At 47.6% G+C, this 27,921-nt stretch overlaps 1 protein-coding gene across 1 annotated transcript; it reads left to right on the forward strand.

The window, feature by feature from the left end:
* The first annotated feature begins 1,128 nt into the window (after nucleotides 1–1,128).
* On the forward strand, nucleotides 1,129–26,230 carry LOC149359145 (beta-1,4-mannosyl-glycoprotein 4-beta-N-acetylglucosaminyltransferase-like). Its single transcript, XM_089571395.1, has 3 exons — nucleotides 1,129–1,490; nucleotides 19,409–19,869; nucleotides 22,466–26,230. The coding sequence occupies exons 1-3, from the start codon at nucleotides 1,478–1,480 to the stop codon at nucleotides 23,426–23,428; spliced, it is 1,437 nt and encodes a 478-aa protein (XP_089427521.1). The 5' UTR covers nucleotides 1,129–1,477; the 3' UTR covers nucleotides 23,429–26,230.
* Nucleotides 26,231–27,921: the final 1,691 nt, after the last annotated feature.

A 27,921-nucleotide genomic window follows, 5' to 3' on the forward strand; every position in this document is an offset into this window, starting at 1 on the left:
GTTCTACGTGGCAGCTGTACTATACCGCACGTCCTACCATACATAGTCTACACAGACTCGCAGGCATTTCGCGACATAGGCCTCCCCTCCCCAACACGGCCGGGATGCTGCCCTCACAGCCTTGAGCGCATCACGGACAACCCTTCGGTGGATCCCTGGTCACGTGGACATTCCCAGTAATCAGCTGGCTTGCCTGCGCTACTATACACCAGGCACCGGGGATACTGTGGACAACTACACCGACGGTACTGGTGGACGTAATAAACTCATAGAGACATATTGTCCACAGGTACTACGAGCACCAAAAATCGGACTCAGCTGATTTACCCGCGCTGTACCTTTTCCTGTCGATCCGTGAAGCGCGCATCCTTCGCCGAATCTCCTTCATACACCAGCCAAAGTTTAGTTGCAGTGGCCCGCTCCCACACCTCAGTGCTCCAACGGATCACACATCCTTACACAATAGCTAGCGCTACGCACCCTTCCGGTTCACTGCCTATTGTTTCCCCTAACCCCATCGTGCCCCATCTGGCTCGCTTTCCACGTCCAGATCTGCAACGCGCCCTCGACAGCGTGGCCTAGGACCTACTAAACGTCTTACCTAAAGGCTGTTTAATAATGAAATTGCCAAACCCCCACTAACACCGCCAATGGACTGTCTTCGGGCACTCTACGGAAAAGAAAATATATTCTATTCCATTCTGTTCATATTTTGCTGCAAGCAAATTAGGCTTTAGAATCAATAATTGTTGCAGTTAATGCGGCATGTTCGTTTTATTACCATGCTTGAACAAAAACAGCTCCATGGAGTTTTTTTTTCCTACGATGGGGAAGCTTTCCTGCGATGGGCTTTGGGTTAAGCGTCAAGTCTTTCATAAAATGGCTGCTCAGTGAGCGTCTCGTAGTAGCGCCACTGCGAAGCAAACACTATTACGTAGTTGTGCACTATTTTCCACAGTTACACAATTATTATATAAATCACTTATTATAACTTTAAAATTATTATGAGATTAAGAAACAAGCTTATTTACTTAATTTTAATCCGAGGTGGTAAATGCAAACTTGCAGACTTGCAGCGCCATCTCTCCAGTAAGCAAAGAAACAGCGTCGCACCTGTTCTGAAGAACATGCGAAAATATGCGCAAGGAGCTCGAGCAGCGCGGTAGTGGCGGTAGTCTGTGATGTGTTTCGCCGTTGTGTTTTGCGTTCCCGGCCACTAATGATCACCCTTTGATAGCCGAGTAGCCTTCCATTGTCTTTTGTTCGCAAGAATGCCGCTGGCGCAGCCTGTCGTCGCAACAACAATAGCGGCGAGGTAACCGGGTCAGGTGTGGGAACGTGATGCCCACAGGTTCACTACGATGCGAGAGCTCAACTGCCGAACGCGGACTTTGGTGAACAAGGCTGGTTGGAATATGCTCAAGAAACGCCGATAGCGCACGCTGTATCTTCGGGACGGTGTCACGGACATAACAGGATGCATTTCTCCGGTGAGTGCAGTCAGCTCATATCGTTTGCCTTTCGCTGAGTCGTTTTCAAACCCTGGCTAAAGCTGCCCTGCTAAAGTGTTGTATTGGTCGACGTTTATGGAAGGGGATATTGGCTGCTCTGGTATTAATGATCTTAATTCATTGAGCGAATATGGGCGAGACGGCCAAAGTTCCGCGCTGAAGTGAAACCTAGTGAAATAACAGTTGTTATAGCCGTCAGTTGGCGCGATATATGACCCGCTTTCCTGAATTAGATTCGGTTTTTAGAATGCCCGAACAGAGCCGGTTCGTATGAATAAGATATTAAAGGTTACTCACTCGCATAAAATAGTTGCGTTATCGCGGATTTCGAAATAATCGCCTCTGCTCGTATAGACTCGATCCATCATCACGCCTCTTGGCTAACCAACGTTCGGAATCGCAGTCAATCGTTTCTGTCGAATATATCGTCGTAGTCTTTTGTTTGATTGACGCGTTTTGTGCGTGCTCTGTACGTAATACTTGTAGCTTGGTTGTGCAACAAAATCGAATCGTTTGGACCCGGCGCCCAGATGCCTACGGGGCGTGTCATTTTGACGGGGAATCGACTTCCTGACCGTTTCGCAAGAACGCGGTTTCGTTTTCATGATGCACTGAGGCCGCTTTCATAGTGCAGCACAGCTTCCTTTGCCACTTTCGACGTCTTGTTCCGCGCTGTAAGCTGCCAAACCCGTTCGGCACGCCGTAGTCGTTCCCACCGAGGACGATTACTTTCACGCCATAATTCGCCGCTTCTTAGCCTGCATTGCAACTCGGTAGTGGCCGCTTAGCTTGCAGCGCATGAGAAGTCCTGCATACGTTGAGCAACTTATGTGCCTTTTTGTTTTCAGTAGCCGCGCCGTCGTCAGCAAGTTTTTAATCCTGCGGGCTACGGTAGACCTTGGCGTCGTAGTGGGCTTCTTATGGAGACTGCCCGGTTGTTCAGTAAATCAGTGGAGCTGCTGGAATTTCACTTTCCCTTTTAGGGTGAACCATTCGGCACTCCACATGTTACGTGCAGAGTGAAGGAATGCGCGTGCAAACTCGTGCGTTTTTGCGCAGTGTCAGTTACGTTTCGTCGTGCTCTTTCGAGAGTTTTGCTAAAATCGGTGCTGCTCACAGCATATCGATGGCATCAAGGTTTTAAAGGCACCACGGGCGTGAATGTGACGTTGAAAGCGTTAAGACGATACTATATATAATTAGCATTTTCTAGACAGATGGCGGCGATGGCTGGGTCCGTGTCTGGAGAATCGAGACCAACGCATCCGATAGCCATTTTATGAGCGTGCAGGGGAATTCTATATCACGTGTGCACACAACCGAAATTTCTCGGCGCGCGCTGTGATAGCCTGGCTTATGGCTTTCCGAGCGCTTCTTCGCTTTCCTATCTCATGAGCCCTGCCGCCTTTGCACATATTTACAGTGTGTAAGGCCTTATCAGCAGCAGCAGCAGCCGCTGGCGCTTATCTGCTGCCATCGTTGTGCTGCAGTTGGAAGGCAGAAAAATGCAAGAACTAGCTCTGGTCGCTGCTGCTTTGGTCTGACAGACGGTCCAATGTGCCGATGCCGGCACCCCGCGTGGAAAAAGCGCGGCGCTGTGGTGTCTGCCGGCACGAACCAGTTTGCCGGCGTCACAACAGCTCGTCAGGCCGGCCTCTGCAGGAAAGGCCGTGCCCAGTCGGTTGCCGCCTCTCCAATGTCCGCCCCATGCGCTGCCGGACGAGACGATGGGCTTTTTTGCGGCGTCGTACGCGATGATGACCTCGTGCAGCGAAGTGCGCAGGTGCCCGAGTTCCGGCATAGACGCTGCGCTATTTCACTCAGCTTGATTCACGTGTTTGCTTTCTTCTTATATCCAGGCATTGAAGTTTTGCTTCCCTGAACCTGTCGCTTTTCTTGGTGTCGTCTTCCCTTGGACGCTGGTGTTTCCTTGCGGGTGCGTTGGTTCCGTTGTGTTGACTGTGGACCCCTGCACTTTATTATGAAACTTATTCTCGAGTGTTCTGGAAAAAAGAAAAAGAAAAAACGAACGCAGCCTTCGCTATTTATGCGATCAAAACCTGATGGATGGCAAGTCATCGATTGGGTACGATGTAAGCAGTGCTATCGAATTTAGCGACACAAATGCTTTTTTCAGGCATGTCTATAGATACAAGCTCCCATGTTTCGCCACACGCGTTCGCACAATTCCTGCGTAATTTGCCATCGTTCGTCGTCATCAACTCAACTACGCGCACTGAGGGACAGCGGACTAATCGTAACCTGTACCAGCTGCGGCCAGCCTGTGTCCGCAAACTTCCGAATCTCATCCGTCCACCTGACTCTGTCGCCCCCTGCTACATTAGAATGGCTTTAGTAGACCAAAGTGCTGATTTGGACCTCGGTCCTGTTGTCTTGCACCTCGGGGGCAGGCCGACTGACCTAAAGGAATCGCTGGGGCTACGCCTCCGATGTTCCTTACTTGGGCTATGTCCATGCACAAAAAAAAAAAAAAAATGTGCGAAGCTTAGAAAACTTCATAGTTGTACCGCACCGTCGCCATAACGAGCGGCAGTCGATTTACGATCCCACAATCGCATGCAGATGACTTGCGCGGATAGTGAGACGCTGGATTGAAGACGGGACTTGAATGTTTAAAAAAAAAAAACGTAAATTGTGGAGTTTAGCGTTCATAAGTGACGCGCCGTGGTGGAGGGCTTCGGATTTATGTAGACCACCTGGGGTTCGTTAACGTGCACTGACATCGTGCAGTACGTGGACGTTTTTGTATTTGGCCGCCGCGGGCCGGCCGGGATCAAACCCGCGGCCTTGGGATCTGCAGCCGAACACCGAAGCCACTCCACCTCTGCGGCTTACGACTGCAGTATATGCCATTGGACTGCAATATATGCCGTTGGACCGCAGTGTGTGCCATTGAACTGCAGTGTATGCCGTTGGTCTACAATGTGGGCCATTGGACTATACAACGTGTGCCAGAAGAATTGGATGAGGTCAACTGGTACTATTAGCCGGTTCCAGCTGATTTATATTTACCCAGCCAATTTTTTCCCAAGTTTCCAAAGCGCATGTAGAGTGCAGCTCATCCTAAACCTTCTGTTTTACGGCGGGAGCTATTTATGGGACACACGCCACCGATCACGCGTCTCTGCCGGCCACACGTGGCTCTTCTCCGCAGTCAGGTGACCCCTTGTGCAGCGTCGGATGAAACACGTGGTCGTACGATGCTAACCACTGTGATACGCTATTGGATTGGAGAACTTTTATTGTCGGTTTGAGTAACAAGTGGATTATAGTTGATCTTGCTAGGTGGCCGTCAGTGGAGACTGGCGGCGACCTCTGGGGCTCTTGTCACGACCTGTACTTGTGTTTCCAGGTCGGAGCTCAGCAGCAAGATCTCCCATGGGCGTGGGTGCGCGAGCCTCTGAGGCGATGAAACTACTGTGGGACGCTCAGTGCGCGCGTGTGTAGGGGGTTATAGGTGAAAATGCGCGGTTACAGTCTCACAGTGGGTGGACACCTGGACCCTACCATGGAAGAAGGGGTGAGAGGGGCATGCAGGGATTTAAAAAAAAGACGTTTACACTTGCCTTCGCTAGAGATTCATGAATTACACGACACAGCATAAGCGTGACCAATTTTATTCAAACAAACTTTGACTGTACAAAAGCACCACTTGCTGCAGTCTCGCTTTGATCTGGCGCATTTATATTTACACTCCGTTGGACACGGCTTCTTTGTAGCAAACGGAACACGCCATGAGCTACGCATTATAAGCGCTCAGTCTTTAATCGAGCACCATGGGCTTCACTGTACTGCATGAGGCTCGTAAACATGCATGTTCGCGTCGGTTAGCGCTCTTTTGCATTCGTTTCCGCCGCATGACGCGGGTTCCTGAGTATTGGGAGAGTTCCGAGCACAGGTTGTCCTCACGCTGTCCAGCGAAAGTTAGCGCGCCAGAAAGATTGAACCCCTAGCTGTACGCGTCAGGATTATTTAATCCTGGTGGTCATGAAGTTCCTGTTCATAACTAGGCCATCTCCTGCGGCTGCAGGTTAGTAAACGGGAGTGCGTCCTATTAGGCCGCACCAACGCCGGTGGTGGACAGTGTCGGTGTCGCCCAGCTGCCACTTTGAGATGACCCGAAAAGTTTGGTTCTGTGCTGCGACGGGTGACGCGATAGTCCCCAGACCTCCAAACTTCGCACGAATATGCATGCCCGGATTCTGAAACACGCGGCCTGTGGGGATGTCTAGCGAGTTATGATTATGAAGGCCTCCGTTGCTCATTCCTACTGTCGTGAACCCCTGCCAGCCAATGAATAGAGGTGATTGGCTTCCGGTGTGCTGTAACAACTGGCACCTCTACTGGAGAAGGCGGGGAGCAGCAACAACCTCGCGCTTGTCGTGCTGTGCTGTTTGGGATCGTTTTCTGTGCTGGCGATCACGTATCGCACGCAGCCGGGGACAGCGACGTATAGCAGCGGTGCGTCGTCCATGTGCGGTGCGATTTTTGTGTCGGACGGGCGGACGAAAACACGTCGGCTGCGATGGCCTCCCTTGTGCTGCTGGGCGCGGGTGATGGATGGGGGAGCAGCTGTGTGTCCCAAAACGAAGGCACGTGGCGCGAGCATTTTCTCTCTCTTGCTTGCCAAGTGCGCGGCGTCGCTCGGTCTGTAGTTCGGACTGTCTGCCTTCTTTTGCTTGAAAAAAAAGATGGCCAGGCTTAGCTTGGTTAAGCCAAGAATGCGTTGCATATTGCGCGGTCTTTTTGCGCGAGGTATTGCTTGGCGGCACTCGATTTTCTCAGCAGCTTTTCCTCCGTGACGTATGGATGGATGGATGGATAGGAACGCCCCCTTTGAAACGGGGCGGTGGCAAACGCCACCATGCTCAGCCGTTCTTTTTTTCTTTTATTTTCTTTATTTCTTCCTTTTTTAAATTTTTTTTCCCTTTTTTTGTTTTCTTCCTTTTCTTTTTCTTTTTTTTCCCTGGCTTATTGTGCTTGCAATTCGCACCAAGAATCGCCATCATCTTTACATACGGTTTTTCCTCCGGCTGTCGTGACGTCACGTCACGTGGTTTGGTGGCTGCCCGGCCGCGCCCAAGGGCTGAAATGAGTGATTGCAATATGCTACGCATAAAAAAAAAGGAAAAAAAAGGTTTGGCTGTCGAATTTTATGGCGGTCCTTGCATCGCGGAAGAAGAGAAGATCGCTTTAGTTGATACGCGTTGGTAATTTATAACTGAGCGCTAGACACACCCGAGATAAAGAGAAAAAGAGTACATTTTGGGGTCGTTATCCCGTAGTGCGTTGTGTACTGTCCTGCGGCGTTGCAGTGTGAGTCAGCTCATCTAATGCGGCATCGAGCCCCATTGGACGCAGTGATGAGAAATTAGAAGCAGTGCAAAGGACGGGACAAGAAACTACGGACACCACAAGCGCTGACTATCGACCGGCGGTTTATCGACTATCGGTTTATTTCATTAAGCTATAAAAAATGGAGGCTAGGCACGGCATGAGAGGGTCCCGTCCTTCGCGCGGTTTCAAGCGTGATCGTAAACCAGCCAGCTCAACTTACTACACCTGTGTAGTGTGAAATGCATAGATTGTTTCGTGATCGGAACGTTGAAAGAACACTACGAGCTGACCCTGCATTTTAGGGAACAACGAAAACGACAAAACAAAACGTGCATACGGAATGTGATGGAATATATGATGTCAAAAGCGTTGTGCGCACCTCGCTAGAACATCTCTGCAGACTGACTGCAAGGTGTGCATGCTGGACGGTTATCAACAACGCAGATACACAGAGAGGAAAGACAGACGGAAGCAGACGGGACACACTACTTTTAACGCGATAGCGTTGAATGTCCTGTTCAGCGGAATACCCGGCGTCTTCGGCGTTGGCGTGCCGAGAAAAGCAGGTGTCCCACCTGCCTCCAAGGTCACGTGTCCTTGTGACGTCATCACAAACTGCCCACCGTGGCAGGTGGCATTTTTTTTTTGTTATTATTATTGCGCAAATATGCCCGTCGACATATATATGTGCACACGTGCAGGCCGGAGTCGGCTATAAATGACAACAAGGCCCGGTACTGGGGCCCACGGATCCAGATTCGAGTGTCTGGTGGTCGGCTGGAGTGGTAACCCTCACATATCGACGACCTTCCTGATCAGCAAATGTTTCGGCGTACAACTGAATAAATGTGTAGCTTTTTTTTTTTTTTTTTGTAATAGCGCTCGCCGTACACTTTACTGCACCGGCAAAGGCGGTTGTTTTCATTCTTCTGTAGCAATAAAACTCGGCAGCTGTTGTAGGACTATAGTATACATTGCAGAAGCGTTTTTTCTTCTTTTATTTTCCAGAACGCCAGCAATAAGAATGATAAAGAGGTGTTTCAGTCTGTTTCACTGCTGCGAATGTCTGTTTGAAATGCACATCGGCCTCGTCGGGTTCTGTCAGTCGGCAGCTGTAGTGCTCGCATTCGTTGTTCTTTATTATCTTTCGCTCAGGTCCGGCAGCGCGTGTGTCGGTACCAGTGTTGTCGGTAACGCGTTACAAGTAACGGCGTTACCGGTAACGCGTTACTTTTTTTGGTAACTTAGTAACGTACTCGTTACCATTTCGGAACTGTAACGGGTAACGTACTTGCGTTAACATTTTCCGGTAACGTGAGGTTTCACGTTACTAGTTACTTTTTATTTCAGTTGTCCCCCTCCGCCTCTTTTTCAGAAAAAAAAAACGCCGAAAATGATGTTGCAAATAAACAAAACCTACGGGTACTCTCGACTACCCTTGTTGCGGCTCGCATGCATGCCGGAAAACACCTGCCCTTGACGACGCACTCAACTAAAAAAAAAAAAAGCACGAACACGCATTCACACACTTGTCTTCACCCCAAACCACTCACACACACAACTCTCTAAAGAGTGGACGCTTGCCGAGCCACCAATGGACCATTTGCAGAAATCTGTAAGTCAGTTTCTCCGTAAGCTTGTTTTCCAGCCTAAAGGTCTCGTTCCCATGCGACACTCTCGCATTCTTTGTGGAAGCAGTTCCCTCTTCTGAGTAAACGTAGGAATATCGCACTTTACTTCAAGATGGCCCCAAGAGAGCCGTCGAAAGAGTACAATGGTGCAGCACAGAAAAGAGCATTGCAGTCAACCGGCGAAGTAGAGGAAAAAAGGAAATGGGCCTTTGTTTGTTCCATCAATTAATTCAAGATGTTAATTCCTGTGCCAGCAGTAGTGAGCTACCTCACACTAAATTTTCAAAAAATTTTCTGCTTAACAGCACTGTCGCTCCAACTTTCTCCCGTCATAGTCATACCCCCCCCCCCCCTTCCTTGTCCCCTAGCCAGAACAAGGAACAACGCACTCCCCACAGCACTGTGACTAAGGACGGCCTCCCTCCTTTTCCTGCCTATACTCTGTTGCAAGCAGAGTGCGACCATCCGGAGTTTCCATTCGCTTGAAGGATATGAGCGTGTCGTCAGGGTTTGAGATCTTTTGGTTGGAAAACAAGCCTTGCAGAGAAGACGAGTTATAGGTTACAGTTACAGCGAAGACGCACTGATTAAAAGTTATGGCCACGGAGTAACGGCAAAGTAACGTGCGATACTTTTTTTCGGTAATGGTAACGGTAATGCGTTACCTTTTTTTGTAGGTAACGTAGGGCGGTAACGCGTTCTTTTTTTCTCAGCGTAACGAGTAACGTATTTAGTTACTTTTTTTCGGTAACGCCTACAACACTGGTCGGTACAAAGCCTCGTTGAGTTATTTGAATTGCCGCAGTTGGGATTTCGGAAGACTTACTTGCAGGCGAACTGGCGTGGCATCGTGAGATTCTTCGTTAAGGCTCCCGTTGTGCAGAAGATGCGACGTCGTCGGCGTTGTGAGCGAAAAATTTCCTGAGAAGCAACCAGGTGGGCCACAAAGGATCTATAAATGCAAAGTCGGGGATGACCAATTCCGCACATATGGGCATTAGTTAACCCATCGCGCTATTGCGTCATATCATTAAGGCGGAGCTTAATGATATTTTTTTTTCGCTCCCTCCAATTTTTTCGCTGCCTTTTTCAGTTTGTGCGACAGTGCGCGAATATAGATAGGGTGAATGGAGCGTTTTTTAGACGTTCGGTTGTCATCCATTTCGCTTTTCTTGCTTCGGTCTCGGGATCTTTTCCGCGATAGGCCGCCGCGGTGGCTCAGTGGTTATGGTGCTCGGCTGCTGACCCGAAAGACGCGGGTTCGATCCCGGCCGCGGCGGTTGAATTTCTTTGGAAGAGAAATTCGAGGCCCGTGTACTGTGCGATGTCAGTGTACGTTAAAGAACCCCAGGTGGTCGAAATTTCCGGAGCCCTCCACTACGGCGTCTCTCATAGCCTTAGTCGCTTTGGGGCGTTAAACCCCATAAACCAACCAACCAACTTTTCCGCGATAGGCCCGATTAAACTGGTCTGGAAAGCTACTTGTATTCATGCGCTGCAGCTACATGTTTAAGACCTCACCTGTGCTGTGACAGCAGAATTTTCTGGCAGCCTGAGACAAGGAGCAGCGATTCCCCTTCTCAGCAGTTTTTAGTGGGCAGAATCGTGTAGCAGCATTCGTTCTTCGCCTCCTGCTTTGCAAAGCCAATGCGTGCGCTCGGCGTTGAACGAAATGCTGAGATCCATATTTGGCACTGGATGGAACCATTCTGTGGGCCCTCACACAGCGAAATTGCCCACAAAAAATGGTGAAGAGGTCTTGTTTTTTACAGGCTGCCAGCAACTCTTTCTGTCACCAGAATAGGTGAGAGCTTAACCATTCAGGTGAAGCGGCTGAAAAATCAATGCCTTCCCAGACCAGTTAATCGGGGCTGTCGCAGAAAAGAGCATGATGTCAAATCAAGATAGCCAGAAGGATGACGGCTGAAAGTCACGAACACTCCTATTCCCTGCCCCATCGCACGAACTGAAAAAGGTAGCGCGTAAGGACGATGTAGAAGTGGCGTTCTCTGCACCTTGTAGGTTTAACGCAATGGCGCCAGGGTAAGTAAGGAAAAACGGAATGCACGGCAGGACGGGAGGCTGCTGGGCTAAGCGCAGGAATAAATTCAATGAGTGCGCAGAAAATGTTTGCAAGAATCTGTTATCGCGTGGCACATGTGGGCCAAACCGGATGCTGTGTCAACCAGAGGCTGCTGGAAACACGTGCCTACAAATCGCAGCGGCTGCGCACTGCTAAATGCGAAAGCAGTCCCATGTTTGACAGCACGTGCATCCTCGATCACTCGCGACATCGCTGAGAGCTATAGTAGAAACACACTGTATGGCGCCTAGGGACCACGGTACGTGAGTGCACCGAGCTTTGCTTCTGTAACGGTGGAACTGTGTTTTTCCTTCCTTTTGTTGCGCCTCGTTCCGTCACTTGGCCTGTATATTAAAACCTGCGTGCATCATTAAAACGGTCGAGGAACGCGCACTTGGTATCAGTCCCGTCTTTTCTTCTCCGACAATGTTGTCCCTGTCGTTCTAGTATTTCACCAGCACGTGCGTCTCATGAGTCACTTCGGAGCTGATTAGAACTGCATCTATAACGGCGGTTGCGCTTTGACCTCGTGTTACATGCATACTGAGGCATACATCAGGCCTGCCTTTTTTTGTACTTAGCTGTTTCACTCATGTTTCATTCCTACTGATATGTTTTTCCTCTTTGCCATTCAATTTTAGGCTGGATCGCATCGTTTTGTCATGCCTTTTTTTTTTATGTTCGGCCGTCATCCCTCTGGCTATCTTGATTCAGTCTCATGCTATTTTCTGCGATAGTCCCGTTTAACTGGCCTTGCAGGGAACCGATTTTCAGGCGCTTCACCTACGTTAAGCTCTCACCTTTGCTGATGAGAGCTAGATTCGCTTGTACCCTGTCTAAAGCAAGAAGCAACGATGGGTCTCTTCTCAGTTTTGTGAGAAATTCACGTGTGGGAGGTCCCGCAGAATTGTTCCTTCAAGTGCCAAATCCGATTCTCAGCCGCCGTGGTGGCTCAGTGGTAATGACAGTCGGCTGCTGACTCGAAAGACGCGTCTTCAATACCGGCCGCCGCGGTTGCATTTCGATGGAGGCGAAATTCTAGAGGCCTGTGTACTGTTTGATGTCAGTGCACGTTAAAGAATCCCAGGTGGTCGAAATTTCCAAAGCCCTTCACTGCGGCGTCCCACATAGCCTAAGTCGCTTTGGGACGTTGAACCCCCTTAAACCATAAACCAAATTTGGATCTCAGCATTTCATTCAACACCGACCGCAGGCGTTGACTTTAAAAAACATGAGGTGAAAAAGGAATGCTGCAACACCATTCGGCCCACTCAAAACTGGTGATCGCTGCTGCTTGATTCAGACAGGCTACCAGAAAATCCTGCTGCCATAGCATAGGTGAGATCTTAAACGCGCAGCGGCAGCGCCTGAAAAGAAGTGACTTCTCAGACCAGTTTAATTGGAGCTGTCGCAAAGAACGTGAGACCGAATTCAAGATAACCAGGTGGGTGACGGTCGAACTTCGAAAAAGCGGCCCATTAACCCTATATTCGTGCCCTGTCGCACAAACAGTACAGCGGAAAGGGATCTCGCGATGCTATCCAATTAGCCAGCGACTAAGTATTCCTGAATGAGAACTGAGGCAATTCAGATAACTCAGTGAGGCTTCGCACCGGCACACGCGCTCCCGGAACTGAGCGAAATATAGTGAGGAAAGACAAATGCGTGCAATACAGCTGCCGACTGACAGAACCCGACGAGGCGGATGTGCATTTCTAACCGACATTCGCAGCAGTGAAACAGACTGAAACACCTCTTCATCACGCTTATTGCTGGTGTTCTGGAAAATAAAAGAATAAAAAACGCTTCTGCAACGTATATTATAGTCCTACAACAGCTGCCGAGTTTTATTGCTACGGAATAAAAAGCTCCGTTGCCGGTGCAGTCAAGTGTACGGCGAGCGCTGTTACGACAAAAAGAAGCTACGCGTAACCAGCTGTAAGCCGAATCAGCAAGGTTGTGGATATATCGAACTTGCTGAACTGAGGCAGATCTATATAACAGGTTTGGTTCATGGTTTATGGGGGTTTAAATTCTAGAGGCCCGTGTACTGTGCGATGTCAGTGCACGTTAAAGAACCCCAGGTGGTCGAAATTTCCGGAGCCCTTCACTACGGCGTCTCTCATAGCCTGAGTCGCTTTGGGACGTTAAACCCCATAAAACCAAACCAAACCTTTAAAGTTTCAAAGCGAATCAGGCTATGAGGGACGCCGTAGTGAAGGACTTCGAAAATTTCGACCACCTGGTGTCAAAACCATCACTGCTTCAAATATGCAAAACTGAAACGTCGATTACACTTGCGCTGTGTTGCGTAAGTCTTGGCAGCGGAGGTTGCACGAGCAACGGGTGGTCACGTGATCGCGGGGAAGAGCTACGCGTGATCGGCTGGGGAAGGTGTCTCCAAACAGCTCTCGCTGCGCCTTTCGCGCTGCTTGCAGCTGTTCACGCGGTCTCTGGGCAGGGACTCCCTTTAGTGTCTGCACAAAGCAGGCTTTCCGGTGGCGCAACAACGATGTGCCTGTTCGCGCTCCACGCCGGTCTTTAACGAAGGCGGACGGCTTCCAGAGCCGCGCGGGAACTTGGCAGCCGTGCCGCGGCGCGCTGCATCCGGCTTTCGGTGTTACTGTGTAGACGTGCCGCTTTGTGTCCGCGTGCCTGCGTCCTCTGCACTCTTTGTGCGCACTTCGCATCGGCTGGCGGGATTCCGGAAAAGAGTGAGCGCGCTTCGCATCGCTCGTTGCGCATTCACGCCGCAGCTGTGTGCGGATGTCGTTTCGCCTCGCCAATCCGCGCGCTGGAACCGTCCTGAAAACTGCAGAATCGAAGGGAGCGTTCTACTGGCCTTCTGCCTTTGGAGTTCCGCTGACTGCGTAGTGCCCCAGCCTGGAGAAACTGCGAGTTAAAGTTCTGACCTTCGAGCATTTCGTCGTTTCTGTCACCCGCAATGCGGAAGTGAAAAAAAAGCCTGCTGGATTTATTAAGAAAGCAGTATGGTATGGTATGGTATGGTATGGTATGGTATGGTATGGTATGGTATGGTATGGTATGGTATGGTATGGTATGGTATGGTGTGGCGTGGCGTGGCGTGGCGTGGCGTGGCGTGGCGTGGCGTGGCGTGGCGTGGCGTGGCGTGGCGTGGCGTGGTGTGGTGTGGTGTGTGGCGGTGTGTGGCGGTTCATCGTACCGAACAGGTACTTGGACTATGTGAGGGACGCCTTAGTGGAGGGCTCCGGAATAGTTTAAATCACTTGGGGTTCCTCCTGAATGTGCGCTGACGTCGCACAGCGTACGGGCGTTTTCGCGTTTCGTCTCCATCGGAATCGGTCGCCGCGGCCAGGATTCGATCCCGCGACCTTGGAATCAGCAGCCGAACGCCAGAGCCAGTTAACCTTCGCGGCGGGTTATAGAGAAAACCTTTGAAATCAGGAAATTAGGCTAACTTGCGAACTTCTGCAAACGACGAAACTTCTCGCACATAACTCAGACACATACAATGAATCAGTGCCTTCGCGCTATATCGTTTCACAACCGGCTGATATAGCAGTTTTCCCATTGGAATTCAGACTGTTTCGTTTGGTTAGCTACTACATTGAGTGACCTTGCCTTCTGCACCAGTGGCAGCTGACATTTTGGTTTTTGCTTGGAGAAATATCTTACTCTGAAAAACAATGCTGAACCACATTTTTCGGCTAAATAATTTCAAGAAATGTGTGCTGCAAATGGAATTCCTTCCCCTCCATACACACATACCTCTCCAAGAGGAGTATACAAAACCGCTCCTGTGTAGAGGTAGACGTATAGTGATCCTGTCCTTGCTTCTAGGTAACGGGACAGATTTTCTTCTTTGCTGGCCGACCTGCTGCGTCGAATCCTGTGCAAACTGCCTAGCGTGTAGGCTCTAGTAATACGTGTAATGGTATAAAGCTGGCATTTTATGGCGTAGAGACCGTAAAGGCTATTATGCACCAAACACGAGTTAGTATTACTAAGACGAAGCTAGCCATGAAGCATGTCTTGTCCACCACACTCTTGCACATCACCTGCACATCGTGCTGGATATCTATGGAATAGGAGCCTGAGGCGCAGGAGTGTTGGCCCATGCCTAGCTCTTGCACTTCTTCTCGCGCTCTCTGTTCTCCAGGTATTTAGCTGTTGCCGCAGTGCTCGTTAATTACTGGCGTAGAAGAAGAGCCGATCTGCTGTTCCAAAAGCAGGTTCCATCTGAGTTAGTCATGTGGGTGATGTTTTGATCAGTTTCGCCCCATGCATAGGTACCAGTCATTCCACTGCACCCTTTTGCCACCCTTGTGCGGTCCAGTCTCACTGGTTAATTCGAACTATTCGTCGTGGTTTCCTGGATTAGCGAAAGGCATGTGTGTCGTTACATTCCTTGTTCGAGCTTTTCTTTTTGTCATTTGAACTACACACGGAATAAAGTGGCCTTGGAACAATGCCCATGGAAAAACCATACTTTAAAAGGAAAATGTGAGACATGGAAAGGCTAATGCGTTAAGCTTGCGTTACTCTCGGCGTTCGTACTGTGCAATCTTTTTTTCATGATTGCAGTGGTGAGTCGCTGTTGATTGTCCACAGTCAGCTAGCGATGTGCGATATGTCCTAGGGCGGCTTGGCAAAGCTTCGGACAGATGCAGGCGAGGACGTATCTTTGTGTACTCGGGCTCCACGCCGTTAGAACAGGAGAAAAAAAAAACTGTGTATTGACGTTACCGTGGACGGCCGAGTGTGGGTGGCAGAAAGAATAAACGCAAAAAGGCTTCAGCATACTGCTGGTATCGGCGCGCCTCTCTTGTCAATCCACTTCACGCGGGTCGCTGGGGCTTGCCGCTGGACAGATTGAAAACTAACCTGATTTTTTTCTTGTTTTTGAAGCTCCTAGTTTGCCGTAGGGAGGTGGCCGCATCTCCCTTCAAGTTTCTTTGCCGGAGCGACTGAGCCGAAAGACCTGCCAACGCTCCGCACTAATCACTGCCGGAATGCTTACTCTCGGTGAAAAGGGCAAGAGAAGACTGACGCTCTCTTTGGCGCCCTCCGAGGGCGTTCCGAATGCGCAGCATTAATAGGGCCCGCGCGAGTTACGCCGGTTACTGAAACCGTATGGGTGGTAAAGAACACAAGTAAAACGGTTGAAGCACTTTCTGTGCCTTGTTGCTGGGCGCGTGCACACCTAAGGACGAAATGCTGCAACCGCGATGCAACAGCGCTCACACTGTCTTCCACCTGCTGTTTTAGCAGTAGTCGAAAAATGACACTGCTGGACAGATTCCGCTTTTCGATAACGTTTGTTGCTCCAGTAGAGGCTTGTAGCCGAGCGCAGTTTCATGAATCGCTCTTGCCGCGTACCGTATACACCAAAACTTTATAGTACAAGAACTTGCACTCTGCGGAGCTTGTGAATACAAATTCTTCAGACGTGTCTGTACAGTTGTTCCTACCCATCAATCAGAAAAAGCATTATCCGTGGCTTACGCTCAAGATTCGAATTTATAACGTAAAGGGGTAAAACTGTCAAACATACGGACATCCTTCATGATGAAAGCTGCCTGATGTCATGACGGCAAGCCCGCGGCTGCTTCGGCTGTACACCTAACCTACTCCGTTTAGCTGCTGCATGCCCTGCCGGCCGCCTTGAACCGCTGCTCCGGGGGCGGCCTTCAGTATCAAAATAGGCATGGTTGGAGAGAAGGGAGGGGGGTTCGTAGAGAGAGAATGAAATGAAAGGGGGAGTGGGTGCGCAGGCGCCGCGTGCTGGAACATTTGCGCGCGTCATTAGCGTCTGCGAAGCCGCGCTGCGAGCCCTCCTCTCCAAATCGCGCCGTGCTCGTCGCTACCAGTCCTAAGCCTTTCATTTCCTTAAAACCAGACTTGTACAGCCCCCATCAAAGTATACAGCCCAAGGGGCAATGCATTTGTTACTTTTTGTAAGGTGTAATGTTCCCGGTAATCAAATTATTATTCCAGTAATCGACTCATCTATTACTTCATTTTTTTTTTTCAAAAACAAGCCGCAGCCAGTTTCATAGCTTAGAGAACCCGAGCTCTATGGCAAACGCAAGTGCAGCGCGAGGTCCTCTCGTTATGGCGACAGCGGCCAAGCTGCGGAACAGCCGTATGCGCGACGTCCGCACATGCAAGTCTGAGCGGCGTGCCGTTGACTATCCCCATGTTTTGTGTTTTTGCATTTCACATTTCAGCACGACATGCTTAGTGAGCTTGGTCTTTGTTCCGTCAGAGCGCGAATAACTCCTAAGCACGGCGCTTTGCGTAAGTGTCGCTGCTGATATGTTCACAAGGAAACGTGGTAAAAACACAGAAGAAAACTTCGAAAAAGAACTGCAGGTGAAATAACCAACGATGTGCACCGCAACAGACGACAGATCAAGCAAGCCGCACCAGCTCATTTTCGATCGTGTATATTTCTGCTGTGCTAATAAAAGACGGATGAAAGTAACGTCATAGAAATCGATTACTTCTCTGTAATTGTTCAGTTGCTTTCAAGGGCTGTAATTGATCTTTGTAATCAGTTACATTACAGATCAAGTAATTGTATCAGTTACTCGTTTTCTGTAATTTCAATACCGCGTGCTAGTGCAGGTAGGTCTCGCCATCGAATTTAGTAAATTTAGATACCAGGCCTGAACCATATGTTTTCTTGACATTTCTGCATTTTGCCGCGGAAAATGAAGTGACGAATTGCCCGCAGCTTCACTCATCTATAGTCCTTTTTTTTTCTTTGCAGCTCACAACTATATCACACACAACTCAACGTCGAGCTAAACGTTTAGAGACGTTGAGCAAGACTTGATAGAAAAAGTGCTCAGAATTTTTTGGTACGTTACTGCCTGGTTCTTGTTGCTGGCCGCGATAATACCTTTACTAAACAACAGTTGCGGCCATTCTGAATTAGGTGAGAACGCCACTGCGTTAAGTCCCCTTGCTGTCATGTCCTCGAGGAGTGCAGGGGATGTTTTATGATCGCGTTGCCAACTTAAAAGCAGCAGGGTACCCTGAATTACTAATTCCTGTTGCTTCTGAACGGCTAGTGACTGTTCCAATAAGCTACGGATTCAATCCTCAGATTCTTAACAAAGACATTCGTGAAAAAGATTAGCAAAAAAGTGTGTATTCTCTACGCACATGGGCGTACTCAAATGGTAAAAGCGTGGTGAGAAGGTTTGGAGTGAGCATGTCGTCAGCAAGAAATAAATCATGATCTGCATGTGGTGGCTGCAAAAAGATCCCAATACTTGGGAGGGAAAAGACCAAGGAATATGGGTACAGCGTGCCCCAGAGATCAGTTTCTAGTGTATTCTCAAGAAATTGCATATCAGACCACGTATAAACGTGGACACGTATATTTTTTCGCTCGAACCGAACGTTATGTAAATGCAAAATTGAAAGAACACCGCACTGCATTCATCTGGGAGTTTGCCATTATCCGCGCACTGTCAATGCCGTGGGTGCGATTCATGTCTTGAGGACACTGAACTGTTAACCAGAGACAAAACGAGTGGAGAGATTGTGCAGCCTTTTTACATCGACAGAAGTGTGTTCCTTCCTTCGACTAGCTTTTAGGACGAAGAAATCGCCTGCTTGTCTCTAGACTAATAACTGCTGGAGCGGGAGTAGAGAAGGACAGCACAATTGCACAGGGCAAACAACAACCATGGTTTGTTAGTGTTGTTTAGTCAGCGCTTGTTTGTGTTCTTTTCTGTAGTCCTTGTCGTGTAAATCGTGCTATGTGTCGGAATAGGTGGCGCCATTGCGATCGCAAACATACCGTTGAGATTAGTCGAGATAGGCCTCAGTGCAGGCTGCCCACTGGTGAGTGATACTGTCTCGCTGCGATAGTATTTTACTTGCTCCGATAAGTATGCGCATTGAATCAGCACGCATACACTCAGACTGCTGGCTCCTGCAGGCTGCTTTCGTTCTTGAGTGAGATGGTCTATAGTCGGATACAACTTAAGTCAGCGGTGAAGCTCCGCCCACATTCAGCCTCCGCGCGCAGAATTCCTCCACGACGAAAAAGTAGCCTGTGGCTGAAACGTTTCTTGTTACGTAAACAAGAAGCTTAGCGCAAGAAAAAAGTTACGAGCTCTACAGTTTCGATGCGTGGATTGTTTGATATAGTCAAACATTAAAAAATTGATTTCGTTTACATTTGCGATTGGCCAGCGGAGTAATACAAGATGCCGCGGACCGCGGCCCAGTGTTAGCAACTGCTGTTTTTGATAAGTTGTATCCTACTATAGTTGGTGCTTCATTTTGACAAGACAGGAAAAAGAACGTGCTCTGCTTGTGTGGTCTCGCCCTTTTTTATTTATTTCAAGAATACTGCAGACTGCTTTTTAGTAGTCATGGCAGGAGTGTTACAACGAAAGTGCAAAAAAAGGTGGGTGGGGGGGGAGAGGTAAAGGCGAGGTGATACAGCTGTTTACAATGAACAAAAAGTGTAGGAGCAAAGTGAATACAACAAAATGATACAGCGTCAAGTAGATAAGGAGAACAACGGCAAACAAGGTGCACACTAACGCGACACATGTGAAGAAATAGCGGACAAAACAGATTCCTGCGATAAAATGTTGAATGTCACATAGCAGGTGATTCCACTCTGAAATGGCATCAAAATTGTCCTCTCATGTTTGTTTCGGGTGTGGCGCTTCCTGTTACATTGCATTGTTATAATTTTTTCTTGTTCTCTTCGCTGTGTCATCACAGCAAATTTTTCGTAACTTGAACGCTTCGTAGTGCAAGCTCACTCGCGCACCCTGCTCGGCAACTGCTCACATGCGCGTCGTTGGCAGGGCACTACGGCTCGGAGAGCGCCGCCACGGGCGGTGGGAAGAAGCAGCCCCAGGCGGAGGTGAGCCTGCCGGCCTGGTGCTGCAGCGTGCGCCGCATCCGGGTCATCGTGGGCTGCTTCATAGCGTTCAACGTGCTCATACTCCTGCTGGCGGCGGTGAACTCGGGCACCATGTCCCGTGCGCGGCACGGCGGGGGCTTGTGGACGGACCTGTGCCAGCACTGCGGCGGCGACGGCCACAACCGGGACGCCTCGTACCGCGACATCGCCGCCGACATCTTCCACCTGCCGCTGCTGGAGAATGCTGACATGAGCGCCCATTACTACCCGCTGGCGTCGTCGGGAAACGCGGTGGGCAAGTGGTGCTTCCGCCGGGGTTCGCTACCGGCCGCCGATTCCGAGAAAGCCGGAAAGTGCCTCTGTGCTAGGGCCTACTATGGCGCTGACTGCGGTATTCCACAGGTATGGATTTTTCGCCTGGCTCGTTTCTAATGGGGTGATTGTAATATTAAGGAAGAATAACCGGCATGTTGTCTCATTACCAGGCTGTAAATTCTGCTGCTATGTGGCTGTTCTGCCAGCTGCTCTATGTTGCATTCTCTGTGGTAGCTTTTCCATTCTGAAAGTATGTGCAAGCAACTTATCTAGCTACCTTTTGCTACCTAAACCCACCAGACAACCCTTTATCTAGACAACCCACCAGCATTGACAAGGGATCTGAGGAGACCCCCCAGCATTAGAAGGTAGAGACTGCATGAATCCAAAGGAGTGAACCATTTTTTTATTCTTCTCAGCAGTGGCAGTCAAAACATTTCCTCTTCATTGTTTCGAAAATTAATAACTTAAAAGTAATACTTGCTGGGGGGCTGGTTGGTGCATATTTCCGTAAAAGGGTCAAAACAGACTGCACACAGTAAGAGAGGCAGGACAAGCGCATCTTCCAACTGGTTACTCACGGCGGATGCGAGTGAATGCGAGACAAAGTATCAAGAGGGAGAGGAGAAACCATACATGTGAGGGATATGCAAATCAGAGCAGAGAAGGTAGCCACTCACGTGTCTCACCACATACTATCTAAAAATTCACTTTCATCATTATAAATGGTAAGCGACAGTGTGTGAGCACCCCATCACTCACCATTACCTTTTCATCTAATTACCTTACCATGTCTTAGTCCACAATGCTCGATCTCGTCTTGACCTCGAACATCAGAGCTTCCCCTAGGTTTACAATAGGTATTTTCTTTGGCGATTTCCTGCTTACACGTTCTGTGTGTTCCCTGTGCTGATTTCGTCTGCATCCGTGCTTTCCACAGACCCCTCTTCGTTTTTTTAACCTTGTCCTTAACACTTTCAGGCGCCATTTTTTGTTTTATTGAAATCAGTTATTTTTCACATTAGTATATGCAGGCCTCAAGAAAGGGAGTTTGTTAGTTTTTGAGTGTGAAAGACCAGCGGGCAAGTTTTTACAGTGGTATGGAGAATTCCGTACAAAGTGTCAGATTTGTTGGAAACAGTAACATCGAAATGTACTCATGTGTCAGGTAAGCATCCTAGGAATCATTTTGTGTTTCGAAAGTGCACATTATGCCCGAAATTGAGCAAAAACAATCAGTTTTCACTTGCAACAAAATCCGTCTGCACAAAAATGGTGGACAACATGCTACCTAGCTCACTGTTGGGTGAAATATTATTTACTGCGTTCGCTACATGGCACAAAAAAACAACTTATTTGCGACAAGAAGGGTACTCAATTCAACTGGAACAATGAAATCACTGCTAGGTGCACCAGTCTCTCAGAAAAAGCTGCGAGTTTGCTGTATACACAATTGTGTACAAAGCGCCTGAAAGGGTTAACCGATAAGTCCTTATTTGCCCCCCCCCCCCCTCCCCCCCACTGCTGTACAAATATTTGCTTGTCAGTTTTCTAGTTCGCTTTCTCCATTTTGTGTTGACATTCCACGTGTACAAGTAACTGAAAACTTTCCTAGCCTACTGCTTTTCCCCCATTTCTCCCAGTCGCTCCAGAAATTCTGTTACTGCTAGTTTCTCTGATCTCACATGATGCCCATCCCATGTCACCTTGTACCCCCTGATATGGTATACTACTATGTGCTCCCAAAGCAAACCTACCTACCCCACGCTGCTTGATATCTAACCTTGCTTGAACCTCTGGTCTCGTGCACAGGATTGCATTGCGAAAAGTTAGACTAGGAACCATCACCCCTTTCCAGATCCCTCTTATCACTTCATACCTGTGGTAATTCTACAGTGCTCTATTTAATAAGAATAATAAATGCTAAACATTGCAGCGCCATCTATTGGCAAAAGCTAATACCGCATTGTCCACAGTGCAAAGGGAACATCGCTTTTCATGCAAGGGCATCCTGGGAGAGTGTAAACTATAATAAAGCATGATACAGTGGAGCAATCATCAGTAGAATCCACAAGGCTAAACCCACCAGTAGCTTGCAACAACCTAAACCTCTATGATAAAACATGATGAACACCCCTGAAAGAAAGAAAAAAAAAAACACTGTGCATTAAAACAAATCAGCAACAGTTTACCTAGATGTGGTCACATGGCGGGCTACACTGATGATGGCAAGTTTTCATTGCAAGATGACACATCAGTTTGTTTTATACGATTTCCAATGCCAAACTAAATTTATAAATCTTCATTTCTTCGATTGCAGTTCTCAATCCTTGCAATACGAGGCACGACACCTTTTAATTTCTGCTATAACCTCGGACACGTTTTGGTCAGTGGTCAGTCCCTTTAATACCAAAGCATACAGAAGAGCTGTAAAACTGACAAAGAATGATCGTGCGCTAACTTTAAAGAACACCAAGTGGTCGAAATTTCTGGAGCCCTTCACTACGGCGTCTCTCATAGCCTGAGTTGCTTTGGGACGTTAAGCCCCAATAAACCAACCAACCAACCAACCAACTAGTTTTAGCTGCAGTTTGCCATTATCTGCTCAAATTACTGAAGCCATGCAGTGCTTGGGGCAAATAATGTGACAGAGCTTCTAAATCTGTGTTTATATTTTCCACAGGTTGTGTGGAACTCAAGCTTCCTTGAAGCCGGCACAAGACATGGTGCTTGGGTAAGACGTCGTGTCAAACCTAGGAGGCTTCTGAGCATTGCATCCGTGACAGGCCCAACGCAGCTAGACTTCCTCCGGCTCCAAATCGCATACCTGCGACCAGTCATAGATGTTTTTGTCATCGCAGACAAGACTAATCGCCTTCTAGCAGACATCGAGCGTACTTTTGGTGGTCGAGAGGAGTATACAAGGATTGTGTACCTTCCCCTGAAGGACCTTAAGAACTCATCCCTTGCTGCTGAAGATGTACTCCAACAGTTGTTTTGGAAGCGTCTCTCTGACTTCCGTCTGGATGACCTTCTAGTCTGGACTGACCTTACCACAGTGCCACTAGCCGAAGCCCTTCTCTTCCTCAAACTTTACGAAGGTTTCTCAGAGCCTGTTTACTTGAATGTTCGGAGGCTGGCATACAGCTTCCTCTGGGAGAGCAAGCCACGAGCTCTGGCGGGCAACTCGGTTGAGCCAGATACGAAGCAAGAAAGCCCCTTTGTTTCAAGCTTCGCTTTGTTGAGTGTGCTGTGTCGTTACAACCTGACCTGTGCCACACCACCTAAGGCAGCTGCTTTTCCTGCGGCACAGCTCGAAGCATTCACTAAGAACCATGGGTGGGCTGTAGAGCAGTGGACGCTGGGCACAAGTAATGAGCCATCTGGGTGGAATTGCAAGAGCTGTGTGACTTTTCCTGATTCATCCTCACTGTTTCCTGAAGCAAGTATGAATGGGTCTGCAGTGACCAATGAAGAATGGCGAGGAAATTTAATGAAAAGACTCAAGGAGCAAGGATTCCGTCATGATAATGTGCAGCTTGTGAATGACAGTGATCCAAGGTACCTCGCACCACAAATATTGCTGGAGAAGCCAGGGTCATTATGGTACTTGGTGCCACTGCATTTGAAAGCATCAGAAAACTGATGCTTAAGGTAGCATTGTTACTATGTTTACTTTTGTCGTAGTTTGCAGTGAGGTGAGTTGTACCCGGTGAACTTAGTTTTTGTTTCCTGTTTCTCTTTGTGTCATGTGTGCAAGAATAGCTTGCCGCAAGGCTTGCTGCAATAAGAACTGTGTGAAATTGTGCATCTGTGCAAATAGATGTCACTGTTTTGTTTTTAGTGCACATGATCTTTTTTGCAGCTTGGCTGCTGGACTTAAAATATTGTTTAGTAACCCTTGAACTTTCATGTGATGGACACGCTAGCACTAATGTGATTAAGCTGCGCAAAACCCAAGCAACTGCTGCAGTTATGATGCATGTTTGCATTTGACTGCTTTGGGTCAAGAAGTGTACAGTCTCTGCAATATCCTGGACATTTGTCTTTGTCATGCTATTTCTTTAAGTTCTTGCAACGAACAATAGGCTTGCCTTAAAGTCTAGCAAGGAAGATCTGCTGTGTCATGAGACATTTGGTGTGACATGCTAAATTATGCTGGTGCACATTTGTATCTCAACCAAACAGTGCCTTCTGCTTGTGCCAGCTTCATGGAATGTTCATAGCTAAGGTTTCTGGTCATGGACCTAGTGTTTTTGTTATAGATCTTTCATGCCTTGGTTGAACCAAAAATTGTTGCAAGATGTGTGATACAGTGTGTCATACACACCTTGAACTGCATCCGCTTTCCTGAAGCACCTTTTGATGCAGAGCTGTTGTGATAAACCATCTTTTCTGGCATTACACTCTTGAGTAGCTGTGAAACTTTGTAGCAGCAAGGTGCCTGCCACTTCTTTGGCTTTGAATGTGTTCTTTTCCCATTTTGCATTTTACTTTGAGGTGTTGATGTGCTTAGGTTTTCTTCAGGCATTTGATTTGTTCTATGAGAATTGTGACAGTGATTGCAATGTGACGGTAGCATTTCTCCCCTACATCTCAGTTAATGTTCAGTTCATTACATTAGCTGTATGCATGTATATTCAAGTGAATTGCTTGCTACAGGTTACTCTAAACTGTTTTTTAATGACTATTGCAGTATTTAGGCTGCAACTCATATGCAAATTCTGCATAAATTCATACAGTTAGCTTCTCTAGCTAGCGTTCCAGTACAGAAATTGGGAGAAATTTTCATACCGATTGGCTTCATAAATTTCACCATTATGGTACATTGTTGTGTTGTAAGTTTATTTCCTGAAGATACTGTTGTGAGCATATGGAACACGGTGCACCTGTACAAATCAGTGACAAAATAGAAATGTCTTGATTATAAATGTCAATGATGGCAAGGTTGCTGTACTTCTAAATAGAAGTGAGAACCAACTCTGCTGTTGATGGAGTACTATATATTACCAAAAGCCTTTGAAGTTTGGTTTGCTTTCATGTTTGCATGTTTATCTGTGATGTAGATGTGCATGGTGTACACATATGTGTCTGTCTGTAGATATCACTTCATGACACATGACTTTCCCAAGCATTAGCAACCATTTCTTGGCAGTATACAGCTTGAGGTACAGTAAAGGATGGCAGGGTCCCCTTATATTTTGCTGAAATCAAGCTAGGTTTGTGTCAGGAGCGCTCCAGAATCCACATTTATAAGTGCAACTTGCATTGATTATGGGAGAGAAATGCATACATGGAAATGCCTGCTTGGCATTTCTGAGTGTAAATTGCACTTGTGGATCTTTTTCTCGTCGCGTTCAGGTTGTGATTGAAGGAACTTAAGTTTTTGCATAAAATTAATGCACAAGCCAGGTACCTTAATATTCATACCAAATGTAACACTATCAAGTCTGCCTTGAGAGTGTAGATGTAAACAAGCCATGCAGCCAATTTTGTAAAACACTTATGTTTAACTAAGTGCTCTCCCCTGCTTTTCATGTTTCATTTTGGCACAGCACATGACAACTGCACTAAGCTATCCACGATCAATGGATGACCTGCGTTCATCTAGAAACAAGCTGTTTCTTCACACCATTAGTATTCCCACCACTGAAACCAAATGTTTCTTCATGTTCAGCGAGATATTTTTGTAGGTATAAGGGCCATCATATTGCCTTTCCTGCCTTGCCGTCATGCCCTTCTTCACCTCCAATGCATCCTATTTTCACTCGATCCTCAGTACAATGTAGTGTTCTCGTTTCGCGCAGTGCTGCGTGCGTGTCAGTACTTTAGTGTGGAGTAGGGTATGTCTTTTGTTCGCGAGAATTTACTTTTCTGTCAGGTTCCTGATAGTGCTTTCTATTATTCATGCTTTTGCTTCCTATAGTAATAACCAGTGCTGTGATAGTTGTTAAGTTTGGACCCCACTGGTAAATAGAATTTTTAAGATGTGTTTCGTAAAAGTGCCCTGAAAAAATTGCATTGTTGTTTAGGTTGTGAGCTGTTCATCCTTCTAGTAAATGTGCTTCGGGCCCATATTAAGGCATGCAATCACAGGTAATACCTGCAGTCTTCCATGGATGGAGCACTGTACTTGTTCTGGTCCTTGTACCTCTGCAATGCCACATATTCTGTGCTGACTGAAATGTCTAAGCCTTCCACTTATCATACAGTTCCGTCTAATGCAGGTGTGAAGGAATTGTACACACGCAAGATTTTGCCCGGCTTGTACGTGATGGGTGCATGTCATCGGGCAACAAAATTTTTCCTGTAATATGCACTTGGAAGCATAGTTTTAAATATGCTGACATGTCTGTAGTGTCATACAAATGACTGTGCAGCATTGGCTGCACTCTCATTGCTCTGTTGGCATCAGATAGTGTACTAAAAATCACCATGTTGAAGTTCACTTGGTTAGTCTTATTGCATGAAAGACCATTTGTATGCACTAGCTGTGCTGTTTTGTTATTTTCAAGCGTTAATTGTCAGCTCGCCTAATCTGCTTAGAACAGGTGACACTAATGAAATTCAACATTTGTGGCTAGACAGTGGTGTCTCCTAGCCCCAGGAGAGGTCTATGCCGCTAGGTTATCGCATCTGTAATGTAACCAGTACGAAACATGTGAGCACGTGGGCAGCTGAAGATTTCTTGAAGGCCAAGTACAGCCCTGACAACATATATATGGATTTGAGCCCTTTCTGCGGGCACTTTGAACGTTTGGCGCATGGCCTGTTCGACTTTGAAGCCATGTCCTGAAACCAGGTGTAGCAGTTGATGCTAATTGATATCTCATTCGTGTACGTCTACAATGCCAAAGGATATGGAAAAGTGCATGCAACCATAACTCTACCCTAACAACGTCGCCTTTTTCCTTATCTCTCATTGTTATTAGAATCGCTATTGTTATTACACGGTCCTAAAACCTGCTTCGCCTGTCTGACCTCGAAACTTTAGGGGTCTGTCTTGGCGTGAGGTTTGGGGTGGAACTGACACTCCATCGCAAAAAATTTACTTGACGAAAGTTAGAACAGTGTCATTTGCAAAGAGAAAATGCTGGTATATCTCCGAAAGCTCATTCAGTCTTGAACAACTGCTTACCTTGCAGTGATGGTTGCGCTCCATTATTTGCTTAAATGCTGCTGAACCATGTTCATCATCATCATCAGCCTGACTACGCCCACTGCAGGGCAAAGGCCTCTCCCATGTCTCTCCAATTAACCCTGACCTTCGCCAGTTGCAGCCACCGTATTCCCGCAAATTTCTTAATCTCATCCGCCCACCTAACTTTCTGCCGCCCCCTGCTACGCTTGCCTTCTCTTGGAATCTACTCCGTTACCCTTAAGGACCAGTGGTTATCTTGCCTTTGCATTACATGTCCTGCCCAAGCCCACTTCTTCCTCTTGATTTCAGCTAGTAGGTATGTCATTAATCTGCGTTTGTTCTCTCACCCACTCCACCCGCTTCCGATCTCTTAAAGTTACACCTATCATTTTTCTTTCCATAGCTCGCTGCGTCGTCCTTAACTTAAGCTGAACCCTCTTTGTCAGCCTCCACGTTTCTGCCCCATAGGTGAGTACCAGTAAGATACAGCTGTTGTATACTTTTCTCTTGAGGGATATTGGTAAACTGCAATTCATGATCTGAGATAACCTGCCATATGCGCTCCACCCCATTTTTATTCTTCTAGTTATTTCCCTCTCATGATCCGGATCAGCTGTCACTACCTGTCCTAAATAGGCATATTCTGTTACTACTTTCAGCACCTGGCTACCAATTGTGAACTGCTGTTCCCTTGCTAGACTGTTTAATATTACTTTGGTTTTCTGCATGTTAATTTTTAGCCCCACCGTCCTGCTCTGCCTGTCTAACTCATTGATCATGCTTTGCAGTTCATATCCTGAGTGACTTAGCAAGGCAATGTCATCAGCGAATCGCAGATTACTTGGGTATTCTCTATTAACTCTTAGGCCCAACAGTTCCTATTTCAGGCCCCGGAATACCTCCTGTAAACAGGCAGTGAATAGCATAGGCGAGATTGTCTCTCCCTGCCGGACTACCTTCCTAATTGAAATTTTATTGCTGACTTTATGGAGGACTAT

The sequence above is a fragment of the Amblyomma mixtum genome, chromosome 2, assembly GCF_055824585.1.
Source record: "Amblyomma mixtum isolate Tamu chromosome 2, ASM5582458v1, whole genome shotgun sequence".
In the NCBI taxonomy this organism is placed as follows: domain Eukaryota; kingdom Metazoa; phylum Arthropoda; class Arachnida; order Ixodida; family Ixodidae; genus Amblyomma; species Amblyomma mixtum.